Source organism: Podarcis erhardii, assembly GCF_964252035.2.
Source record: "Podarcis erhardii genome assembly, chromosome: 6".
Taxonomy (NCBI): domain Eukaryota; kingdom Metazoa; phylum Chordata; class Lepidosauria; order Squamata; family Lacertidae; genus Podarcis; species Podarcis erhardii.
This window is the reverse complement of record NC_138510.1, coordinates 80818477-80843496: the sequence shown is the minus strand read 5'-3', so window position 1 is coordinate 80843496 and position 25020 is coordinate 80818477. Positions and strand designations below refer to the sequence as shown.

At 43.2% G+C, this 25020-nt stretch overlaps 1 protein-coding gene and 1 long non-coding RNA gene across 15 annotated transcripts in view; one reads left to right on the top strand and one right to left on the bottom strand.

Annotated features, from left to right (window-relative positions):
• The window catches only part of NTNG1 (netrin G1), a 210175-nt gene that overhangs the window by 105745 nt on the left and 79410 nt on the right, over positions 1 to 25020 (bottom strand). For all 11 annotated transcript variants that reach the window (XM_081865942.1, XM_081865938.1, XM_081865944.1 and 8 more), the window contains exon 3: positions 22761 to 23398. In XM_081865942.1, the coding sequence (XP_081722068.1) occupies positions 22761 to 23398 (638 nt within the window). The remainder of the gene's footprint in view (positions 1 to 22760; positions 23399 to 25020) is intronic.
• LOC309344022 overlaps positions 3681 to 25020 on the top strand; it is a 56477-nt gene continuing 35137 nt past the window's right edge. For all 4 annotated transcript variants that reach the window (XR_014157543.1, XR_014157544.1, XR_014157545.1 and 1 more), the window contains exon 1: positions 3681 to 3927. This is a non-coding gene — a long non-coding RNA (uncharacterized lncRNA). The remainder of the gene's footprint in view (positions 3928 to 25020) is intronic.

The following is a 25020-nucleotide window of genomic DNA, read 5'->3' as shown; positions in this document are numbered from 1 at the left end:
TGGCACAGTAGAAGTGGTCAGCATTTGAAGGACCCAGAAATTTCTGGGAAGAAGATAGTACAACACTTCCATGAGCAGAGTAAGAAAATCTACATTGAAATGAAATATGGGGAAGTATATGTTCAGTAGGAGCTGCGTAGCCAAGTGTACCAAACGAGACAAGCACCCTAGTGGCATCACCTTTCAGGGCTGTAAAGAAACAGCAAAGGGGTGCAGTTGCTGCATACTATTATCCCAAGTGCATCATTCAGGGTGATAACTCAAATGCCGGCTCAGACACATGCATGATGACTGCAGCCATCACCTGATAAGAAACTGTGCAACCTGCAGGAAGTGAACACATTGAAGGGCAGTTCACAACTGCATGTACAGCATTTGCTTTCTTAGCTCAAAGTGCGAATGGGTTTCCATTGAGAAGCATCGTGTTTGAGTGGGCGCGACATGATACGAAAGCTTTTAATGTGGAGCCTGAGTACTTCCACTGAGATACATGAGCATATGCAAACCAGCCCCGTTTCTCTCAAGTGGCTTCACCAAGAGAGAAGAGGAAAGGAGTTGCAATTATCAACATCCCTCTGATGGCATCAGCATATCATACCTTCAAAATCTCTGTACCTGTATTGCCCTAGATTGCTAAACAGCAAAAACGAATCAAATTGGATTCATCAGATATAAAAGTCAGAAACAATCAACAGCCCTGCTGCTGTCCTGTCACCAGCAACTCACATTAAAAATATGTAGTGTTCTGGGAACTGGAGCAATGCTCATGTTCAACAAAAGTAGTGCCAAAGTACTAGTCAAAGGACTCTCCCCACATCCTTGACAGGTTCCATGTGCCTCATTCATGCAGCCATCCTGTCTGAACACCCCTGGGTTCCTTCTAAATCAGAAAGAAGTTGTCAAGATACGTACCGTACTTTCAGTGAGCAAGTTGCTTTGTGTAAGATGACAGGGGAAGGCAGGTTTTAAGACACCCTCTTCTTTTCTCTCCATCCCACTCTCCCTTTTAAACACACAATACGAAAAACACACACACTTGTATTTCTCTGCAGGGGATATGCACTTAATGCCCCTCACATCTCCAGGTTTCTGCAGTTCCAGTACAGGGAAGGGACTTATTGTTCAATTTCTTCAGGGAGGTGTGGGGGGTGTTCAACAGTAGCTTCTGATCTGCTACATGCACAGTCTAATACCAAGCAGTGGCCCACAAGCAAATGGTGCTTGGACACAGTGAAGGGCTGCATGCGGGTCAATAAATTTAAGCTGGATCCAAAACAGACAAGAGCTGTTCTCAAGTCTGGAGATGGAGAGAAAGGCTATTCCAGACAGGACTGCAGTTCCCTGTAAAGAAGAGATCCACAGCTTTTGGCATCTCCTGGATCCAACATGGTCACTGGAGGCTCAATTAGCCTTGATCACTAGAGTGTGCATGGCTGGTTCACTAGCTACAGCTCCTCTTGGACACTGCACTCCACACTCTCATCACTTCCAGGAATCTGCAATATGCTCTATGTCAGGCTGCATAACACAAGCTTGGTTTGGGAGATTCTAGAATAAATTGAAAGGTTTACTGGGAATAGAGGAAGTGACCTGTCAGTCTAGAAACAAGCTGGTAGTTAAGCCATAATGTGAGGGGAAGGCAGCTCAGTATGCACTTGAGGGTAAGATGTGCAAACTAGCCTTGACAGCTTTGCAGCAGTGGGTGGAACCCTATTGGTCTCTTGTGTCTCCTGATCACTCCTGAACTGGACACTACAGCGCCACCACTGCAGTGGTGGTGGTGATGCTCATGAGAATGAAAACCAGCAGCTATTCGTATGGCAAACTCCTACAGTGGTCCAGCAAGTATGGGCTCTGGACTCCTGCTATGAGAGTCCCGTGTTTAGTCCTGATGCCTTGCAACCCAAAGCAACCTCATTTCCCAAAGGAAGAAGTGCTTGATAAATAAAAAGGAGCACACCCCACTTCCAATCTGGTAAATAAGAGAGTTGTGTGTGTGTAGGAGGAAAAGATAGACAAAATTAGGGCAGGGAGTTGATGTAGTCCATGGACCAACAATTAGCTGCCCTTGCAACAGATAATGGTGCTGGTAGTTTACAGCTTCTCCTGTATAGCTTGGCTACTGTGGTATTAAGCTCAAGCAACTGGATTATTCAGCCCTTCATGTGTCCCACTGGTAATTTCCTAATGCATTACCTTGTCACTCACAAGTCTGCCTAGCAATGTTCATTAGGAAGGTATGTGACAGCATCCACTAATGTATGTCTGGGGCAAGAGAATCGATTTCCCCCTTCCTTGCAAAAAGAGAGATCTTTAATAGTAATACTGCAGGAGAGATTACGAGATGGAAAGTGCACACTGATGGAGTCTACTGCAATACATTATCGGGCAGGAAAATGTCACTGATGTATCACTTACAAAATATTATCCATTTTTTTCCATGGGGTATGAGGCTGCTGGTAAAGCGGGATAAGAGAGTCCGATTATATTTGTGGATGAAAAGATGCCCTGGGGAGGGTAGGCCAGCCTGTTCCTTAATGAACGATTCAAAGGCAACAAATACGGCTTGAGTTTTAATAATCAAGCTGCAAGAAGCAATGGTTGCCTAGATTGCTGCAGCCCAGGATATGGTCTTGAAGTCAAGATCATGCCACCGTGCCAAATTACCTCTGTGGAAATTGATGGGGAAATGGAAAGGATACAAGGTGCTGCTGCTGACAGTAATCCAGGTGGCTGATTTGTTGCTGGGCTTGCCCTCCTCGCCACTTCAGATAATTGCAGAACTTTCCCCGTGTTTAACTAAAGGAAATGCTCACTACCTCCTTTCATAAAGTTCGCAGCATCAAACAGATGGTTACCCTATTAGCAACCATTTGCATTTAACACATTTTGTAATGATTTATGCACCACATGTTGCTGAGCAACTCAAAAGCAGTCAGGGGCAAAGAACTACTCGAGTGTGAAAGTGCACATCTCAGGGTACATATCCTTGTGGTATCCAAATCTGTATCTTTTTGCATATTGTGAAAGCAATTAAATTTGAACCACAACTCCCCCTCCCCCTCCCCCTCCCCCTCCCTCCACTACACCACTACCATAGCTAATTAGGTTTGTGTCATGGCTGCAATTAGGAGCCTATATATTGCAAGTTGTTTTTAATATTGTGCCTTAATATTGTAACCCACCCTGGGACATTAGGGTGAAGGATAGGTCAGTAGTAGGAGTAGTAACAATAGTAATAGTAGTAGTAATAATACTAATGTTCTTATGTACTGGAGAGCATATTAAATATTTCAAAGCTATTTTCTCTCAGAATATGCATTTTTAAATATGTCTACCTCAAAAAAACACATTTACCGTATATCTTCTCTCAAAATATGCATCAAAAAAAGTTTTGATACTTGTTTTAGATGAGAACTGGATCAAAACTTTCAGAATGTGTGAAATCCAGTGCATAATATGCACTTTAATCCAGGAGGTGTGGATCAGGCAAACTCAGGTCAGTATAGAAAATCAAATTACTTAAGCGTGCCTACATACATAGCATCTGGTTATATAGAACAGAAGTCACTAATCTTTTTGGTCCAGTAAGCACAATGTAAATTTTGAGAGAGTGCAGTGGGTGCCAGTCACAAAATGGCTGCCATTATGTGTGTGTGACACACAACACAATATGGCTGCCATGGGGGCGTGGCATAACACAAAATTAGAGAGACAACCACTCCTCACTACCTTACGTTTGCAATAGGAAGTCAGATACGCACTGCTGGTCCTGACTATAGTGATCACATAATATTGATAACACACAGAATATGATGCTGTTGCTGCCCAATAACAATGGGGAGAATTCCTCTGTACAGTCGGACCTTGGATCCCGAACGCCTTGGTACTCAGATGTTTTGGCTCCTGAATGCCGCAAACCCGGAGGTGAGTGTTCCATTTTGCAAATGTTCTTTGGAAGCTGAACATCCGAACGTTTTGAAAGTTGAACGGACTTCTGCAACGGATTTCGTTCAACTTCCAAGGTATGACTGTACCAGGAAAATATAAAAGGTGCCCCCACCACAATTAGAAATCACTTAGCAGGTATCTGTACATTTTGCTCCATAACTTTATTTCTAAGGGGGCTAGAGACTTCCATTTTTTTCTTAGGTGCTGGGTTGGCAACCCCTGAACCCATTTCCCAGGGATACATATGCAGAAGCCTGTATTCATGTGTGCATCAGCATAAAAATCTATGATCTGGAACTCAAATTCTTTTATAAATCTATTTGCTTTTCTTGCACTTTGGGTTCCGTGCCCCTCCAAATGCTACTTTCCTGAGAATGAAGTCCGTGTAGTAGAAAGGGGAAGGAAATTTCAAGTTTATACATTTCCCTTAACCCATGCTGAATCTAACATTCAAACCTGACGATATTGCATTCATTTTTATTTGGAATTGTCTCTTCCTCCTTCTGAATGCAGTCATTTGTTCCTACTGTTTCTGCATCGATAATACATTCAGTAATACAGCCTTTCAAACAGGCCACTTTTATTGTCCTTGAGATTCTGGCTGCTGGATGTTTTATCTCTCCTTTGATTCCATAACGGAACGCTGCTACATTATGTTCCATTTCAAAGTCATGGAGAAGACAATAAAGAGCCATGGGAAATGGCCGCTATCATTCTAGGCTCCTGGCAGTCATAGAGGAATGAGAAATGTGCTGTTTGCCTTGTTCAAGCTACGTGCAGCTTGTAGAAGGCCTTGGGCCAGTTAATGAGGAGTATGCTATATGTGTGTGCATATTCCATTTTTATTTTTAAAACTATTTTTTTCTACAAGCTTATTTGCTTCCTTAGAAGATTTTCAGTATGTAAGTTTTTAAAAATTGTGTTCATCCATATCCTTTTGTGCCAGTCACATGTAATGGTCAAACAACACAGAGTCTGGCAAGTGATCAGTTCCAAGTCTTCTTTCAGGGTAAATCCTTTAGGTATCCCAACGGTACAGTTTTTAGAGTACTAAGAATTTCACAGAAAATGGTATCCTTTCAGGATTTCTTGCCAAACCCTTTTAGATGAGTCCAGAAGATCTGAAATATGTCAGCATTAAGGATTTAACACTTCCAGCAACTTTTCTCATTTATATAGATGTAATCAGATAGACAGGAGTGCCTGGCGTGCTCTGGTCCATGGGGTCACGAAGAGTCGGACACGACTAAACAACTAAACGACAACAACAATCAGATAATGCCACTTACAACCTCAACATTTTAATCTAAGGGACAACATGCATTCCTTTTTAACATGCTTCCTTCCTTTTTAAATCTCCATGAAAAGTAAAAAAAAAAAAATTATATTTCAACAGATACATAAGTTGAAATAATTGAGACAGATATTACAATGAGATAATTCTCAGCAATTCCAGAGGAGAAAACTCAGTATTATAGAATACTGTTAGTTGTGATAAGAGATAGTGGGTAGGTTGACTTTTCCTTTTTACTATGCTAACAAAATGTTATTGACTCTTAGGTTATAATCTTGCCCTTTATTCCTTCCATTTTTAAATGACAGTAAAATGATATACTTTTATCTAGGTCAGCTGGTCAAATATTGCTACAGAACTTGACACAAGGTAATATAGTCTGATATCAGGTAGTCCTGATCCTTTATTTAGCATATGGCAGCTAATTCCTTACAATTATTCCAATATCTCAAATTAATATTTCTGAGGATGTTCAAAAAACAACCAAGGTAATAGGTTTATTTAATTAAAGCTACCTTCCTAATCAGGGACACGGATGGCGCTGTGGGTAAAACCTCAGCGCCTAGGACTTGCCAATCGTATGGTCGGTGGTTCGAATCCCCGCGGCGGGGTGAGCTCCCGTCTTTCGGTCCCAGATCCTGCCCACCTAGCAGTTCAAAAGCACCCCTAAGTGCAAGTAGATAAATAGGTACCGCTTTATAGCGGGAAGGTAAACAGCGTTTCCGTGTGCTGCACTGGTGCTGGCTCGCCAGAGCAGCTTCGTCACGCTGGCCACGTGACCCAGAAGTGTCTGTGGACAGCGCTGGCTCCTGGCCTCTTAAGTGAGATGAGCGCACAACCCTAGAGTCGGACACGACTGGCCCGTATGGGCAGGGGTACCTTTACCTTTTTACCTTCCTAATCAATACAGTGGTAACTGAGACCAGAAATTTAATTCATTATTAATCACTCTTTGCCATTTATGATTACTATATTGTAACAATCTGAAAGCATTTTCAGGTACGGGTGATATAAGGGCTACATCTCCGTGTACAAATAAATATTAAATTCCTGTTACCCAACAGAGATTCCAAGAATCTCTATATAGCTATCATTAGTGATTCTATTAAGGAGAGACAGATATTAGAAACGTGCCCATTAGTAATTACCCTTACTCTGGGAAGTGTATATATTGATGATTCAATTTGAAAAGAATTACATTCCACATTCATAATAATTTTTCTTTTAAATATCACTGGTAAATAAAGCCACTCTATTCAATTAAAGGCCTTTTCCACATCCAGAACTACTATGGCAGTTTTGGACATGGTGATATGCCATGAGGAATTCCTGAGTAGGGATGGATCTGCCAATTTTTGTTTTCTCTGTTTCTTATTTTTTCCAGTCTTAAATTCAGTTTGCCACATTTCTGCAGCAATTTGCAGATTTTCTTTTTTTAAAAATCCTCAAGAAATTTATTCATCATTTTAATGTGAATTCCTCCTAATAAAAATATTTTTGTATGCAGCTTTGACCAAAGCACACATTTTGGCAAGCAATTTCTCATAAAGTAATACATGTTATGCTATTTTCATTTATTTATTTTTATGCAAACTTTCAGCTAATAAATACATTTTTGTAAACATTGGTTGGCTGGGAGAAGTGCACTGCAAAATTTAGATAAGTGTGAATTTTGAAGGATGGCTGTGTTTCAGTTCTCATATTGTTTCAGAAAGTGCAAATTTGATAAATTGACACTACCCCTAGCAGACCCTTTCTTCAAGGATTGGGGTTGTAGTTACTAAGGCAGGCATAGAAGAAGAAGAGTTTGGATTTGATATCCCGCTTTATCACTACCCGAAGGAGTCTCAAAGTGGCTAACATTCTCCTTTCCCTTCCTCCCCCACAACAAACACTCTGTGAGGTGAGTGAGGCTGAGAGACTTCAGAGAAGTGTGACTAGCCCAAGGTCACCCAGCAGCTGCATGTGGAGGAGCGGAGCCGCGAACCCAGTTCACCAGATTACGAGTCTACTGCTCTTAACCACTACACCACACTGGCAAACCCAGTCCTCCAGATGTTTTGAGACTACAATTCCCATCACCCCTGACCACTGTTCCTGTTAGCCAGGATGATGAGAGTTGTAGTCCCAAAACATCTGGAAGGCTGAGTTTGCCTATGCCTGTACTAAGGACAATTGATCTATAAGGGGAACTAAAACATTTAGAATAGGGGTAGGTAGGAACCTCAGGACCTTGGATAAAATACAACTCTCCAGGCTGACCCTCAGGACACTAATAAGGCCACACCCTCTATCCTCAGACCATACCTCTCCCCAGACCTGTTCTGCACCCTCCTTGAGTACTTTTGCCTGGCTGGAATGTGTCCTTGAATGTGATAAAGTCTGGATGAAGGATAGATATGTGTGTGTGTGTGTGTGTGTGTGTGTGTGTGTGTGTAAACCTCTGGCTTTTGCATGGCTGAAATATAGACTATATACACCACTTTACCCAATTTTGCTTTACCACTGGCATACAGTCCCCCTAAGGTAAAGTGGCCCTTGGGGCGGAATAAGTTGCGTGGACAGGCGGAGTCCCCAGATCCCGAGTGGTCCCCCCGTCATGTGGAATAACGACTCTAGACAACGTGCTATGGGATTAAATTGGCCACAACTTTATTAAATTTCAAATGTGGGTAGACCTTGGCTCAGGCATTGGGCGTTCTCCCTCCCTAGTCCCCAGCCGGGGACCTAGGGAGCATCAGGGTTATCCAGTGTGTGTGGGGGGGATGGGCCGGCTCTGGAGAACATATGTTCAAGCAGAGATAGCCGCCCCCGTTACGCCGCCGCAGGGGAGAGCAATGACGACCTTTCGGCGTACGGCCAAAGCCTCCCTTCAAAAACCCCTTTAACGGGGAACCCTGGTATCGCCGCCGCAAAGAGGAAGATGGACTAAAGGATTCCGCCCAAGGCCTGATACCGCCAAAGTTGTGACGTTTTGCTACGGGAAAGGCGAAACCTGCCAATGCAGGGAAATTCCTTTCCGGCCCTTTAACAGCGACCTTATCGTAGCAGCGCCCGCATACCTGTGGAGACAGGTTAACCTGCAAAACCTATGAAGAAAAGTTAACCTGCAAAAGAAGACATTAACTGAGGGTGGGTAGGGTGGGAGAAGCTCTGGAGCCAAGTGAGGATTAACAATTAAGATCCACCCTCTATTGTGTGGGCAGGTAATCCCTCCCCTTACCTGGCCTGGTTTCCCTGGCAACACTTCCCCCAGGTGGGATTGGACAACTCGCTGGGGTAGGCGGGGACCTCCAGGTATCCCACCTGAGGGAAGGCAAAGCCTATGCTGATGGGGCCACTCCAGATCCAGGGCTGCACGCGTCCACGCAAAAGGCGCCCCCCGTTTTAAGTGGGGAGCGGTCATTCCCTATCACTGATATAGCGGCTCATATTTGGGGTTGCTCCAAACAGCATTTTCTATGTTTGCATTTCAAACATCATGCAGTCCAGCATTATTTTTCCAACAGTAGTCAGGCAGATGCCTCTAGAAATTCTGAAGCACAGCACGGATGTGACACATATCCTGTTATTCACCCAGTACCTATACTTAGAAGTGTGCTGCCTATGATCACAAGGGGATCCATTTAGCTCATCCTTGAGCTTCGAAATTGTTATACTCTAATAGCTTTACCATATTGCTCTGAAGAGCATAGTGACCTACTCCGAATAGAAAACAAAAGCTTTTACATGCTTGATACGCTTCATAGTTATGGCTAGAAGCCTGTAGCCAAAGAATTGTCTAATTAATTCCAGTCAATATGCAAAATTAGAGATGAATGGTCTAAACAATGTGTCCTTTGTATTTATTGTGCACGGTGTGTGCATTTTATATTTTGGGTGTTCCTGTTTGGGAACACTGAAATATTGTAAGAACCAGCTAAGGCAAAACTATGGCATGTCCAAGATCACCTAATGAGTCCATTGCCCAAATGGCATTAGTGGATGAAGCATATTTCACCAGCTAAGGCTGATGAGCTAGCTGTGTCCTCTCCCAAAGGACAGCTTGACCTCTGTTACCCAAGCTCTGGTAATACTCATCTTAAAATACTATAATGCATTGTCCATAGGGCTGCTTTTCAAAGGTGTCTCAGAAACTTCAGTTGGTCTACAGTACTGCTGCCTGGCAACCGACTGGGACTGTCCTGGATTTTGGTTTCAAGGTGTTGGAGGGTATACGTTGGAGTTATCTTACAGGGGCCCCTTGATGGTATTGCATTCAAGTTCTGGTTTCATTTCTGCAGGTGTGTTTTGACTATTATATATAATGCAGTCTGGTGATGAAATATGGCAATGAATCTAATTACAAATTAATGTTAGGTTTTTAAATAAAAGAATGGTGAGGAAGCACACAGAAAAATTACCCACTGCAAGAAGATTAGGAAAGATTTTCTGGGTAGGAGCATAATTTCCCCCTGAAATGTTGCTGAAGACAAAGTGTGTGAGGAATTGGGAGTGAGTTGTTTCTCAGCAGTGGAGGTGGGATAAGTGTCTGATATTTTAAAGAGAAAGGTTCTGGGGCTTTAAGGCAGAGGTCAAAAGTCAAAGTGTCTGGATGGAGGATGGCTTCAGTTGCTGAAGGGTGAGGGAGAACAATCTGTATATGCTTAAAAAGGACTAGGATCTTCTTAGTTGTGGCTTCCTAACTGCAGAGTGGGCTCTCCAGCAAGGTTTGTCTGGAGCCTTCATTGACATCTTTTTGGTTTGCAGCCTTTTGAGAAGACTAGGGTGATATTGCTTGTTATTAGTAAGCTGCCAAAGTGAGACCTTTGGGTAACAACTAGCAAGTCTCATAAACAAACAACAAACAAACAAATTCTGCTTAAAAATTCTCTAAAGTGGATTCAACAGCTAATCCAGGGCTTCTCAGTTACTGCTCTTCCTCAGTATTTCTCATCTGTAAAATGAGACCACATTTCAACTACAGTATTATATATGCAATATAGTCTATGTGTGCATTCTACAGGCATTTCATGCAACTAGTCTATGGATAGTTTCACTCTTTTTATTTTCAGGAGCAATCTGTTAGCAATTTAAGAGCATATTCATTTGTCTGGCTACTCACAAGTAAGCCCTGAATGAGTTCAAGTGAACTTACCCCCACAATATTGCATTGTGGTACATTTAAGTCTAGATTCTATGGACCCTACCATTGTCCAAACACATCCCTGGATGGTTGGACTCTTGTCCTTTGCACTCATGCATGGGCTTGTCTTTGTTTCATTTGTGGGACGCTGAAGGGTATGGTTAAAATCAGCTAGAAACACAATTCAGCTGACGGCTCTACTTACAATGGTAAAGGTAAAGGGACCCCTGACCATTAGGGCCAGTCGTGACCGACTCTGGGGTTGTGACGCTCATCTCACTTTATTGGCCGAGGGAGCCGGCGTACAGCTTCTGGGTCATGTGGCCAGCATGACTAAGCCGCTTCTGGAGAACCAGAGCAGTGCACGGAAACGCTGTTTACCTTCCTGCCGGAGCAGTACCTATTTATCTACTTGCTTTTGACATGCTTTCGAACTGCTAGGTTGGCAGGAGCAGGGACCGAGCAACGGGAGCTCACCCCGTCGTGGGGATTCGAACCGCCGACCTTCTGATCAGCAAGTCCTAGGCTCTGTGGTTTAACCCACAGCGCTACCCGCGGCCCTACTTACAATGGAGTGAAGCCCAAATCCAAACATTCTCAGGTTGCAACCTTTCATGCATGCATGGAACTGCTGCTAAAATGACAATACTATTTGAACCTTTTGAAATCCAAATTAGGTTACAATGCATAAACAACCTGCTTGACCACAGGCAGTAACCCAAGGAAATCCGGAGCAGTTTACTCAAATGCTGCTAAACTCGGCTAATGCATGTTGAACTGATTTCATTCATTTTTATTCATGATGTTTCCTTTAAAAGCTTTTGAAGTGTTTAGAAAAGATGAACACTCCTTTTCTTTAATGACATAGTGCAGCAGCTATAAAAATATTTTCTACCAGCACAGGGGAATTGTGAATAAACTGACAAGATCATAAGTACATAAGCTCCCCCCCCCCCCGCCAACTCTATTAATGAAGTTTGGAATTTAATTGGAAGAATTGTTAGATGCAGTCACTCCAAAAAGTGGCAAAAGTCCCAAAGGAATGCGATAAGCTCATGCAACTATTTTTGTAAAAAAGAAACCTCAGGTGCTGTAAATAAATGTTTCAAACCACAATAATTTTCTAATCTCCCCTTAACAGTATGAAGTAGACATTATTAGGAGACTTTAGCACCGCACTATAAGTCTAGCTAAACACTTTTGATAAACATGAAATTAGACCAGCTCTTTATTATAGAATCATAGAATTGCAGAGTTGGAATAGACCCTAAGGGTCATCTAGTCCAACTACTGCAGTGCCTTATTAACATTATGTTGCTGCTTATTAACATTATGTTGTTATGATAATAACCAGCACTATTAATAGTGCTCTCGGTAGTGGCGCCCGCCCTGTGGAACGCCCTCCCATCAGATGTCAAAGAGATAAAGAATTACCTGACGTTCAGAAGACATCTTAAGGCAGCCCTGTTCAGGGATGTTTTTAATATGTAATGCTGTATTGTTTTTAATACTGATTGGGAGCCGCCCAGAGTGGCTGGGGAAACTCAGCCAGATGGGCGGGGTATAAATAATAAATTATTATTATTATTATTATTATTAGTAGTAGTAGTGGTATTCACACATTGTAGGGAATGGTGCAAGATCGTGACTTTTCCCCCTAAAGGCTATGCAATTGGCAGCAATGTGAAGTGTGTCTGCATCGATATGCACATAAGACCTTCACATTGGTGTTGAACGCCTTGCCGGCAGGGAGCACTACCAAAACTTACACCAGTGTAGAGAACGTATGGCTACTGGCTGCTGATCTCCCCCCTCTTGGGGTCCTGTGAACCTTTTAAATAATTTCAATGGGCATGCCCATATTGTTCAAGGGCATGTTGGTCGCTCTCTATAATACATCCCAGGGCAGTGTGCTATCCTCTGTTATTCTCTTCCTAGGGTTTATTATTATTATTATTTATTACTATATAATAAAAATGCAAGTGTGTTGTCACACTGAAGTTTGCTTTGTGGCAAGCAGGTGCTGCTGCAACTACACTGTGATGAGAGGCAGTGAGTGGGTAGCCCAGGCAAGTTGCAGAGGGTCTGCCAGGACAGGTTGCAGAAGCCCTCTCCTCATCTCCACTGCCTCTTACACCTGCCAGCATGGGGCCCAGATCTGCACACTGGCCAGTGCCACTGCCCGCCTTCCTTCTCTGTGAACTCTATCAGAAGCTGCTACCACCAACACCACTGATTAGAATAAAGAGCAGGAAGAGAAAGGCAGCTGGAAATAGCGACCTGTCAGCCTTAGGCTCTGCAGTGGAGCTGGCATGACATGGAATGGTACAGGGAAGGCACCCAGAACTGGATCAGCAGTGGCAGCAGCATCAAGTGAAAAGGGGAAGGCCTAACCCCCGCATGCCAATCCTTTTGACTCCTGAAGTCTGATTACACAAGTTATGTTCAGTATCTACAGACTTTCTGAACCCTTGTGAGTATTTTGAGCCTTATGGTACTCAGTGAAACCATTGTCAATTGTGGGTCTAAAGTTTATAAATTGTGGGTCTCTGCGACCTACACAGGGAACAAATGAATCACTTGTACTTCTTGTTCCTCTGCACTGCATAATATTTGAACCCAATATCAGGCAATGTTGTTTCTATCATTATATCCTTTTGCTATGCAGTTACTTGGGAGAATTCAGGTATTTAAGGATCAGATGATGAAACTTTGATTGCTGTGGATGACTTCTGCTCCTCTGAGCTCAGAAAGGATTGCCAAGATGAAATCCAGGGACCATTTGCTCAGATCTTCAATACAACAACTAGTGCTTTATTCTGGAACTTAAAATATCTTCGAGTCCCTTTGCAATACATACCATTAAGCCTTTCATTTTATTTTTATGCTCTTCCCTCTGCTGGAATCTTCGGTATTTGAGCCCCAGGGCTTTGCGACTATGTCCCAGCAATAACAGGAGCTCTGTTTTTGTCCCTCACATTTAAATTTAATCCACCTCAGAGTCTGAATTAGTTACCCCAAGGGGAGGGGCTCATAGTTTACCATTCTCTTCCCCCACCCTTCAGTCAACATGCCTACAATTTTACTGTGACTAAATGCTCACCATTCAGTAATCTGCCTGAAAATGTCAGTAGCTACTTATTTTCTCATTCTGTAGTTTAGGATATGGTTAAGGAAATTCTGGAGCATTTTCTGCAAATGTATGGCCTTTCTTGAGACCAATTCAAGTCACAAACTGGGGACCGGTAGGACCCCGAGACCCCCATTATTGACTGAAATCATTCAAATGATTTATTAAATTTAAATGAAACAGTATTCATGTCTGCTGGTAGAAACAGGAAAGGCGAAATTTCACAAGGGGCTGCCTGGGAGGCAAACATTGCTCACTGCTGAATGTACCGAACTACATTAGAAAAAGGAGAAACTAGATGTATCAGAGATGCAGGGTCTCGTGGAAATCTACTAAGTGGATACACTGGTATATTAACTAGGTAGGAGCAAGAATGGGAAAAGAGGAACTGGTGGACAATGAAACAAGCAGAATAACAGCTTGAGGAACTTTGTTGCTTGAGATCAAAACAGACACAGGCAGGAAGGTGAGGTACACACATAGGGGTTTGGCTGGAACATCTGGTAACTATTTTAAACAATCACGTCTGAAATCCTGTACCGTACATACCTCGATTGAACTCAGTTGGACTTACTCCTGAGTAGAAATGCATAGAGTTGCACTTTTTGCCAGGATCCAACTCCATGTTTTTAGGAGGGAAATCAACATAGCCATAGAATGTGCATATTCAGGCACAATGGCAAAATGCACACACTGCCAAGTCCTCTCAACCGTACTTTGGTTCAGAAATCTTGCGAAAGGAAATTAATGCATTTCAAATCGGGATGGGAAATGGCAAGATAGCTGGAAGAGGCATAAACATGAAAGTGCTCACATGAGGCTGAAGGTGCACAAATGAGCACACAGAAACGGCCACTCATGTACATATAAATGCCCTAGCATGGATACAGCCTAAACCTGAACCCAGACAAACTATGCTCAGAGTTGACTTTAGTTTAGGAAAATGAGTCAATGTCAAACCATAGTTTAGCATCCTGGCTTGATCCCCTTAATAGCCACAGATATGATGAGCCACTTAAATGAAATAATACACTGTGATTCATCGAAAACATAAGTGAAAGTTTATGAGCTCTTCTGAATAGCCACAGAGGGGAGGGGAGGTGGGAGACATGAGCACAAAGTTCCTGTTCATAACGCAAAATGATAGTTTAGCATTACATCTGAACCAGATGGTTATGTTTTCAGTCACAATAGTAACTTGTGGGGGGCACTTGGATGTCTTCTGGTGGAGCCCTTAGCGAGAATTTTCCACATGCTGCCTTACAATCAAATTTCTGGAGCAAACTTTTCCATTAATCAGAGTCATTCAGGGGCTGAAAAATTGCCTTTTCATCAAACAGTTCAATAGGAAAAGCTTTCTTGCAGTTTATTCACATTGTCTAGCGTTTAAAATTCTCTCTACAGTCGGCAGTGGACAGAGTGAAAGAAGCCCTCTCCTGTCTTCCTTCCATTTCTATTCTCACTCAGCCAGACTTTATTTATGCATTAGTGGACCTTTTTCAGCCATTAGGACCATCTTGCTCCAGAAGTTAATTAACACAAGTGCCATAATTTAGTACACTTAATACTACTTGATGCCCTTTAATGTACCTTCCATTAGTGATATTATTGTAGTATTACCCTGTAAATTAAAATGAGATCAAGATGAAGAGAGACTCTCTTTAATTAAGGCACTGGCACACTGAACTCGCCTGTTATTCACCAGAGAAAATCGCCTTGATTTAGTGAAGCAGGCCGTCCATAAGTCAGAATTAGTTTATGTGGATTATTAGGTTTCCCAAATAATAGCAGCACAATAGGGTTGCTGAAATTGCTAACAGCCACATTTTGTCCTTTGTTTTGTTTTGTTTTGTTTTACTCATTTTCTTAATAAACACACAATGAAAGGTAGCAAATGGAAGTTGAATAAACAACTTGTAATGGAAGAACTGAAGTGTTTATCATGAGAACGCAGGGTTTCATCCTCGGTGCAATATGCATTAGACTCATTTCACAGCAAAATGCAGTTGGATAAGAAAACAAATTGTATATTAAATGGGTAGGTTTCCCAGCTTTAATGCACCAGAAAAGATTTTGCGTAACTGCTCTTATACTGAATGCAGTAGCTTTCATATCAAAATCACCTCCTTTCTCCCTCCCTTTCTACATCTTCAAAGGCCAGTGGAAGCAAATAGCGTAATTTTCAAATTATCTATTTTGTTCCTGGATTGTTTGATTATTATTGGGCCTCCTTCTTTGCAGACTGAACTGTTTTGCAAATATAGAATGCAGTTGAATTTCAAATCTACTTAAGTCAATTGATGTTCCCCCATATATACAGTATTGAGCTCTTTTCATCTGCACATTTGGTTTTTACTCTTGGGTTTCTGTTTGGCACCACAGCCACTTTTCCTTTCCATCAGGACATTATCAGTTAGGGCTTCCTTTTAACTGAATTGTACCTTCAGTCATCTCTACATACCCAACAGAATCTGGGTGCAAACCTTGGATAGTGATAAGTATTATTTGTTTCTTTAAACCTGCTTAAGATCCCAAACGTACAAGAAACCCATAATATATCTCACCAAGGCAAATCTTGCATTTGGACATGAATAGAGGGACATCAGAGAGTTCAATCCATCACCTTGAAATGAGATAGACAGCAAAATTCTCCTAACTATGGTTTGTTTGGTGCAGGTGCAGATCCACTTAAAATTGGCTTGTATATTCAGATGGGATTAACCATGGTTAGTGCAGCACTAAATGACAGCAGGAAGTTAAAGTTAAGAAAAAACAATGGCAAGCAAACAACAGGGTTATAGGTCTCTTAGGGCTTGAGTGGTCAAGCTCTTATTAAGTCACCTAAAACAGGAACAACAGAGCTGTGATGGTTCTGGTACCGTATTTTTGCCCTATAGGACGCACCGGCCCATAGGACGCACCTAGATTTTTTTTGGGGGGGGGAATAAAGGGAAAAAATTATTCCCCCCCCAGGTGCGGGGCTGGGGCGGGGGAAGCCCGAGCTTCCCCCGACCCCAGCCCCCAGAACGGGACCCAGAGCGATGCCGAAGCTGCGTGCAGCTTTGGCATCGCTCTGGGAGCTTGCGGGGCTGGGGGCGGGGAAAGCGGAGCTTCCCCCTCCCCCAGCCTCCAGAACGGGACCCAGAGCCATGCTGAAGCTGCACGCAGCTTTGGCATCGCTCTGGGAGCTTGCAGGGCTGGGGGAAGGGGAAGCCTGAGCTTCGGCATCGCTCTGGGAGCTTGCAGGGCTGGGGGAGGGGGAGGAGCAGGCTTCTCCCCCCCGCCAGCCTTCTAACCAAGTCGGGGGACAGCGGGAAAGGCGCGCTGCGCCTCCCCGCTGTCCCCCGAGCTTGTGGGGCTGGCGGTGGGGCTCTCCAAGCTTCAGCGAAAGCCTGCATTCACCCCATAGGACGCACACACATTTCCCCTTCATTTTTGGAGGGGAAAAAGTGCGTGCTATAGGGCGAAAAATATGGTAATTCTTCTCTTTTAAGATGCTCTGATGTTGCTGCTTGTCTCAGCTCCCATCCCCAAGACAGTCAGCAGTCAGCAGATTCTCAATGCAAAACAAACAGCCCTTTAGGAAGCTCTGCAATCAAGTGGGCAAGACCCACAGAAAAGTTCACATCTGCCTTGCATCTCAATCCTCTTCCTATCAGCCATGGAGATACAGGGCGCCAGCCCCAGCCCTTCTGGGATATGATCACCTCCACAGGCAGTGGCAGAGCCAGACTCTTCCAAGTTGGCAGCACAGCATGCAAGGAAACCTCTGTGGCCAAGTTACATGTTAAATTAAAATCACGATTCAATTTCATGAATCTCTTGTTATTTTTAAACTGCAGCCACGGGGTGGGAGTCTCAGTGAAAAACCCTCCCCCAGAAGCTACTATTTGCTGTAGGAAGGAACCTGTTCTTGGCACCGGTGACAGATTCCACCCTGCAGCAATTCAAAGTCGGGGAGCAATGATGGTTTCTGATGGGACTGTGGTATGGGGGAAAGGGTCAGCCCACTTTCACAATCACAAAGGTCCCAATTAACTGTAATGCCTGTTATTAAAAGACAACAACACACTAATCAGATCGCACATCTAAGGAAACATGTAGTTTGACCCACTATCTTAACACTATGTGACCACAGAAAGTGCCTACACATACATGGCAGGCTCCCCACTCCTGCCAGATGACACCTCCCCCCCCCCAATGCCAGGGCAACAGAGCTGGGTCAGTGGAGATGGCTATGTTTTCCTGCTCCAGAGTTTCTGATAAAAGACTTCTGTGATAACAGGTTTTAACTTTTTGTGTTCTCCACTCCTCATTCTAAATTTTTGACCTGCACATCTTGACCCTTGAACTTGCGTGGGGAAATAATACAGACTCAAGTGAACTAGAGGTTTTGTTATCTGAGGCTAATTGATTGTGTATACAAGCCCTAAAAGAACCAGAGAGGATTTATCCAGGTACGTTGTGGGTAGGAATCAGAAGGAAACCCCCACATCTCCAGAGCAGCATCTTCTAGCAGTCATCCGGGTGAAATATAAAGCCTGCCATCTTTCATGAGTAATGACAGAGGCATCGCAGCCTGCTCTTCTTTTAAATCGTGAGAGCAACCAGGAGCGAAAGCCATCCTTTCGCTACTTATGGGGGAATAGATTAAGCTCTTATCAGTGAAAGGGAGGCAAGGATCCAGATGAGTTGCAAGAGGGGGAAACTCTGCAAGAGGTGCTTTATCAGCACTGGTTGAGCAAAAAATTCACATGAATTTAATCTGCTAGGATAGGATTACATAGAAGATAACCCCTTTGTAATGTGTGTGTCCGATTACTGGTGGATTTAGCCAACAAGCAACACCATTAGATAAATTCTCTGAACTGTCACACTTAATTTTTAGAGCCAATTTGCTATGGGATTACTGAGAGGGTTTTTTAAAAATCAAATAAAAAAGCTGTCATTCAGAAGGCTTTTTATTTTAATTCCCTTGCAATAGGCTTCCTCTCTTTCACTCTCTCTTGTTTGACTCCTAATTATTATTAGGAAACAACCCTTTGCAGCAGGAGTACGGAAGTGTCTTTGAGCAATGGGAGTAGAGCGTGATTAGTTCTCTTGTTTGTGTATGTATAGGAGGGTGCAATTCAAACTTCCGTACGCCCAGGAAGAGTTAAAAATGTGCTGTAAAAATTTGTGTGGCCTCGCTGAACCCTAAAACATTTCTCCTATTTGAATCCAAATATTTACCTTAAAATATCCAGTGGTTGAACCCCTTTGCCAGGAATAGAGTGAACAAAATATACAAAATGAATGAAGGGATATTGTTCCTCCAACGGGTATAAAAGAGAGATCTCTAGAAAACATTACCATTCACCACCCAAACAATAGCTGTGCATTTAAATAACAATTATGAATCCAATGGCATTTTACCAGTGTTGTGACATTTCAAATTAATAACTGCTAATGCGTGTTAGAGAAAGGGCACGAGGAAAACAAACTGTGACACCAGCTATTCCCTCCCCGCCCCAAATTCGAATTATTTCTTCTCATTAAGAACACAATTTCTTTGTGAAGCTGTGTCGATAGGTTCAGGCCTGACTTGCTGCCTGCCGTATGTTTTCTTTATATGCCAAGTGATAAAAAGATAAGCAGACATTTGTACTGAACTGAATTTATTTCACTAAACTAACAGGGCTTTTTTACAGCTGGAACTCACCAGAACTCAGTTCTGGCACCTCTCAGGTGGGCTCCACTGCCATTGTAAGAGAACAATGGAGGTGTTCATGGCGAGTTCAGGCACCTCTTTTTCTAGAAAAATAGCACTGGGTGTTAACATCTAAAAATCAAGCAAGCTTTTGTTACACTTAGGACAAGAAAAATCATCCAAGCTTACTCTCTGGGGAGAGCTGTGACCACAGGAGCACAGGAAGTAGTTTCTGCCACTAAATTGGGAGTAGCAACCTGTCTACAAGTAGGCTCTAACTGCTTGACAGGAAAAACCTCCAAACCAAGCACCTAAGGGCATGCAGTGTTGCATCAGTTTGGAAGGTTCTGATGGCCACAAACTCTGTCACAGAAGGAAGCAATGAAGCAGCAGTTGGGAACCTCCAACCCTTTGCCCTAATCAAACCTACTAGGCTTCTCTATTTGGCCCACGAGGCCATTTTGGCCAAGACTTGGCCAACTGCCCTACCATTGATGGTCAAATATGATATCAGGCAAAGAGGTTTTCCAGGCACCATTGATAAGTGGATCCCTTGCCCATATCACCTCTGGCAGCTGTTCTTACACAGTACCTCTGCAATAGGTGCAGAAGGCAACCTCTGGTGTACTAAGACTGCTAGATGATATTATGTGTGTGCTGGGTTTTGGTATATGCACTGTTAAAAGGCTACCAACCATGCAGTAGAACTAGGGTCTTGGCACTCTGTGTTCCTTTCCTCACTGTTACCAGTGCTTAGGACTGGGCCATAGGATAGTGACATCATGTATAAAGACTGAACAGGAGTTTGGAGAATGATCATAAAATCAATTATTGATTGCTGATAACTGCACTTACTGGACACTGCCTTTGTCATGTCCAGCCAGTTTTTGGATGGTTGTGTATAATCAGCTATCAATATACTGCATTAAGGCCTTTCTTCGAGTTTAAAAATGATTGAGAATCCACTCTATTTTTGATTGAGAATCCACTCTATTTTTAAAACGAAAGGAAAATTATAAGTGATAGCAGGACTCAGCAAAGGAGACTGATGAAGATTTGCTGAATGAATATCTGCCTCTAACAACTGGGTGTATGGACATGGTTCCCAAGGTCAGATTCAGAGTACTACACATGAGCAGTGCAGGATACGGAACCAGCACACATGAAATCCAGGAGCACTGCACAGTTTGGATGAGCTCAGTCCTTCCTTCTCATGTATCTAATGACAATACATAATCCCTTCTTCTCATCAGGGTCACAGTACTTATTCATTATCTGTACACGACCAGTTACACAGAACACTTTTGCCATATATTTCACCTTTGGGGCTTGTGAAAGTACAGTAATCAAGCAAGAGCCAAGCAATGAATGAATGAATGAATGAGAGAGACATGTCTCTCTCTATATGCCTGGCTAATCTCTTTGTGGAAAGATGCTAAGGCAGCCTTTAAACCAGTAGTGTCAAACCTGTGTCCCTGCCAATGGACTTCAGCTTCCATCAGACCAGTCAGCATGGTCAATGGGCAGGGATGATGGCAGTTGACAGTCCAACCACAACTGGAGGGCCACAGGTTCCCCATCCCTGCTTTTTAACACTGTTCCTGAGAAGCACTTTTTTGGAAGTTCATCCCACAATACAGTTTTAATATTTAAAGGCCTATACCCATGTGGGTGGGGCTAAATGGGTGGATCATTCTTGTGGGATCAGCACCATGGGAATGAATCAGTGTTTTCCATAGTGCTCCTGCACTATACAATGAGCACTGCATGTTAAGAACTCACTGAGATTTTTAAAAAGTTTGATCATTCTGTGCCAGTGGGGAGCGGGGAGCAGTTGAGAAACCAGAACAGTAATATTGCTTCCAGATATTTACTATGACAAGGATTAGCATGAATAGATGTCAGCTCTATCCTTATGGTGATAAATGAAGGCTTGGTCTGAGACAAGGCAAAATGTTTTCCTAACACTGGACTGCCATTGCATGAGTTTAGTCACATTTACAGGCAATTCTGAGCAATTGAACGTTAGCCATACTGTGCTACCTGAGCCCTATTCTTATGAACATTTACTTAGAAAACCACCCACACTTGGATTTGTTTGTCCCTGGCACAACAAAATTCCAGGTATTTGAGCATTTCCCCCTGATATTTTAAGCTTGAATGAAAATGAAGTTCTATAGCAGCAAAAAGAGAGTACCAAAAGTTAACAGATTATCAGTATGGCCAGTATACTTTCCAGACGGTAAGGAGAGGAGGGGAGGGAGTTAAACTATTGCTGAGCACTTGCTAGATTATAGAAACAAAGAGAATCTATTATAAGGAAATCACATTTCCCTGGCACTGAATTCTCCATTTTGGAGATGTTGGTCAAATGTGGCTCACCATCTTTACCCACACACTTAGAAACACAGTGGTTGCTTCTATGACACTGGTAGTTGTCTTAGTGTCATGAGCCTCCGACTGGGATGACTGGCAGCAGTCCCTCTTCTGACCACTTTGTCACCTTTCATATATTCTTTCAACTCTAAAAATTCTGTATGAGCCTGAGCCATTCCAACATCACATTAAAATGTTTAGGCATCTCTTCAAACAGAGCTAAAATAAGCAGTAGAGTAGCCTAACACTGAATTGGAGTATCTGAAAGGTTCTTCTCCCTCTCATGAATTAATATGTAGTATAATCCTCCAGGAAATTCCCCTGTCCATGCCTCATTGACACAAATACACATAAAGAGAGTAGGTTAGACCAGAGACTGTTCTCTCAGTGGTGGTCAAAATCTGTCACCTTGCTGCATAGTAAGTAATGCCATGTCTGCTCCCATCAAGGGAAACACTCTTGTCATTGGGAAACCCTTTAAACTTTTCTATTCCTCACTTCCACTGGAGATTGCATGTTTCTCTTACAAGTGCAAGAGTTCTCTCCTTCCATCTATAAGGTGGGGGGAAATGGCAAACAAGTTACCTATATGGAAAACATGTCTCTCCATCCCTTCCAATATTTGAGAAAAGCTAGATACTAGTGGCACTGGAAGGAGCTAATTCCAAGCTTGTGTACAGTGAGCAAGAAAACAGCAAACCTGCTGTGGTCACCTCATAAATGGAAAGGTGTTAACCAAGTTAAAGAGAAAATCCAGTTGTAAACCAAGCAACTGGGGCTCGCCAAGCAAAATTTCTGCAGAAACCCACATCAAAGTGCAAGTCTTCAGAATTATAGTGTGCTGGCTGGTCTAACCCAGGGATGAGAAATCGGTGGCTGTCCAGATATTATTTGTTCCCAGCTCCCATCATCCCTGACCACTGACCATGCTAGCTGGGGCTAATGGGAGTTGGGAGTCCAACAACATGGTGGCGGGGGGGGGGGCACAGGTTCCGCATCTGAAGTTGAAACCTAGCCTTACAAATTATCAAGTTGCAACCATGTAGATGTACAAAGAATTTTCTCAACGTGGCTAACAATTCAAATTCCAGGGGAAATTGCTATTGTCTTTAGAGAGGGGAGGAAAGATGGAAGCTTGCCATCACACACAGTGTTTAAAAAGCAAATGAAAATGCATTTGTTTATTTTGTCTTACCTTCCAATTACTTTTATGTCTGAGATTGCATAAAAGTAGCGTGTCAAGTGCTGTGGATCCACATATATTTCCCCTGTTGCTGGCCTGAGCAGTCTTATCCTTAAGTCTGTGACCGTAAAGAAATCTCTTAGGTTCTTGGTTGTGTCGAGCTGCCCATAGAGAGAAGCCATATTATGGAGCCGAGGCCCAGCAAAAAACGCAAATCTGTCCTTAATCTCAAAGTGGAGGATTTTACTGTTTGCCATGTACCCCATAGAATATTCTTCTGTGCAAATGATTTCTAGGACTGTTTGTTGGGACAAGTCCCTCACTGTTTTTGGTTCCATGTTGAAAGCATTTAAACAATCTGTAGCGTAATACTGATATGGCTGCCACGTCCGACCATAGTCGAGGGACTTCTCCAGGATCATTAGGTCTGGGCGGCCAGATTCAAAGGTGATGACTATGTTGTCCGTTAGCTCGATGGTTTTGTTCCAGTACAGGGTGATGTTCACAAGGAGAGGCTGGGGGTAACCCTTCCAAGTGGTAGACTGCCAATAGGTGGAGGGATACCTTCCTTCAGCATCAAACATCAGTTCAGGCGGATGCGCCAGTTCATCAATGGCTGCATCACACTCATTGCACATGTAGGGATTTCCCTGGAAAGAAGAGGGAAAAACAGCTGTAAGAAGGATGGTCGCTTGGATGAAATGATTATGAGAGTGTAGTCAGTTTCATAGGTTATAGCTATTGGTTTATTCAACTTCCAAATAATTGGAAAAAGGTTGCATGCCAGAGGCATGGGAGATTTAGATCTTTGGAGAGTCTCTTCACTATAAAACAAAAATGAAATAACTTAATTATTTAACCTGCCCAAGAAAAACTACACAAGATATCTATGACTTGCTGCAACTGCAGGGACCCCTGATTTTTATCAGAGCAGGAGTGGGAGGGTGTGCTCTTAACACAGTCTCTGATGCCCACGATTTTCTCAGTGTAAAGTTCTTCCCCAAAAGAGCAGCGGGTGGGTTGGGAAACAGTATGGGGGAATGGACTGGGGAAATGGCCTTGGAGAAAAGGACTAACGTCACTGCAGCAAACCAGGGGGCTCCTGCAGTCGCTTTAAGTAAGAAATCAAACAGTTGGGGGAGATTAGCTTACAGATCTCCCACATCTGATGTAGTCTGGTCCTCAGTGTATCAGAAACCATGTGGGTGTTCAGGAGCTTACATTCTTTGTGTACAGTGATACCTCGGGTTACAAACACTTTGGGTTAGAAACTCTGCTAACCCGGAAGTAGTTATCTCAGGTTGCGAACTTTGCCCCAGGATGAGAATGGAAATCACGTGGCGGCAGGGAGAGGCCCCATTAGCAAAAGTGCGCCTCAGGTTAAGAATGGTTTCGGGTTAAGAATGGACCTCTGGAACGAATTAAGTTTGTAACCTGAGGTAAGGTAAAGGTAAAGGGACCCCTGACCATAAGGTCCAGTCGTGACCTACTCTGGGGTTGCGGCGCTTTATTGGCCGAGGGAGCCAGCGTACAGCTTCCGAGTCATGTGGCCAGCATGAATAAGCCGCTTCTGGCAAACCAGAGCAGCACAGTGAAACGCCGTTTACCTTCCCGCCAGAGTGGTACCTATTTATCTACTTGCACTTTGACGTGCTTTCGAACTGCTAGGTTGGCAGGAGCAGGGACCGAGCAACGGGAGCTCACCCCATCGCGGGAATTCGAACAGCCAACCGTCTGATCGGCAAGTCCTAGGCTCTGTGGTTTAACCCACAGCGCCACCCGCATCCCTAAGACGTACCACTGTATTATAGATATTTATTGACATAAACAACCAACTGATGTCTGCTCAGTGTTATTATATATGCTGATGCTGCATATGTTAACTGGCTAATAGAACTAACCAGTGACTATACATTGATGACTGGAGTGGCAAACATGTGCCATCTGTTCTAGTATGATGGATTTTAAATGCAAAAGCACCCGAGAAATGTAAGAAGCTGCCTTATACTGATTCATTATACTGACTGGCAGCAGTTCTCCAGGGTTTCAGACCAGGGTCTTTCTCAACCTTACCTGGAGATGTCAGGGATTGAAACACAGATGTTTGGTACAAAAACAAAATGCTCAGCCACAAATGATGGTCTTTTGAATTCCTGAAGTAGAGACCCAACCAATGTACGCCCAATAATGAAATTGCCCTTAAAAACTCAATGTCCATTTTTGCAACACATCAGTGGCTACAGCTATTGCATTTGTAGATTGTCTTTTTACA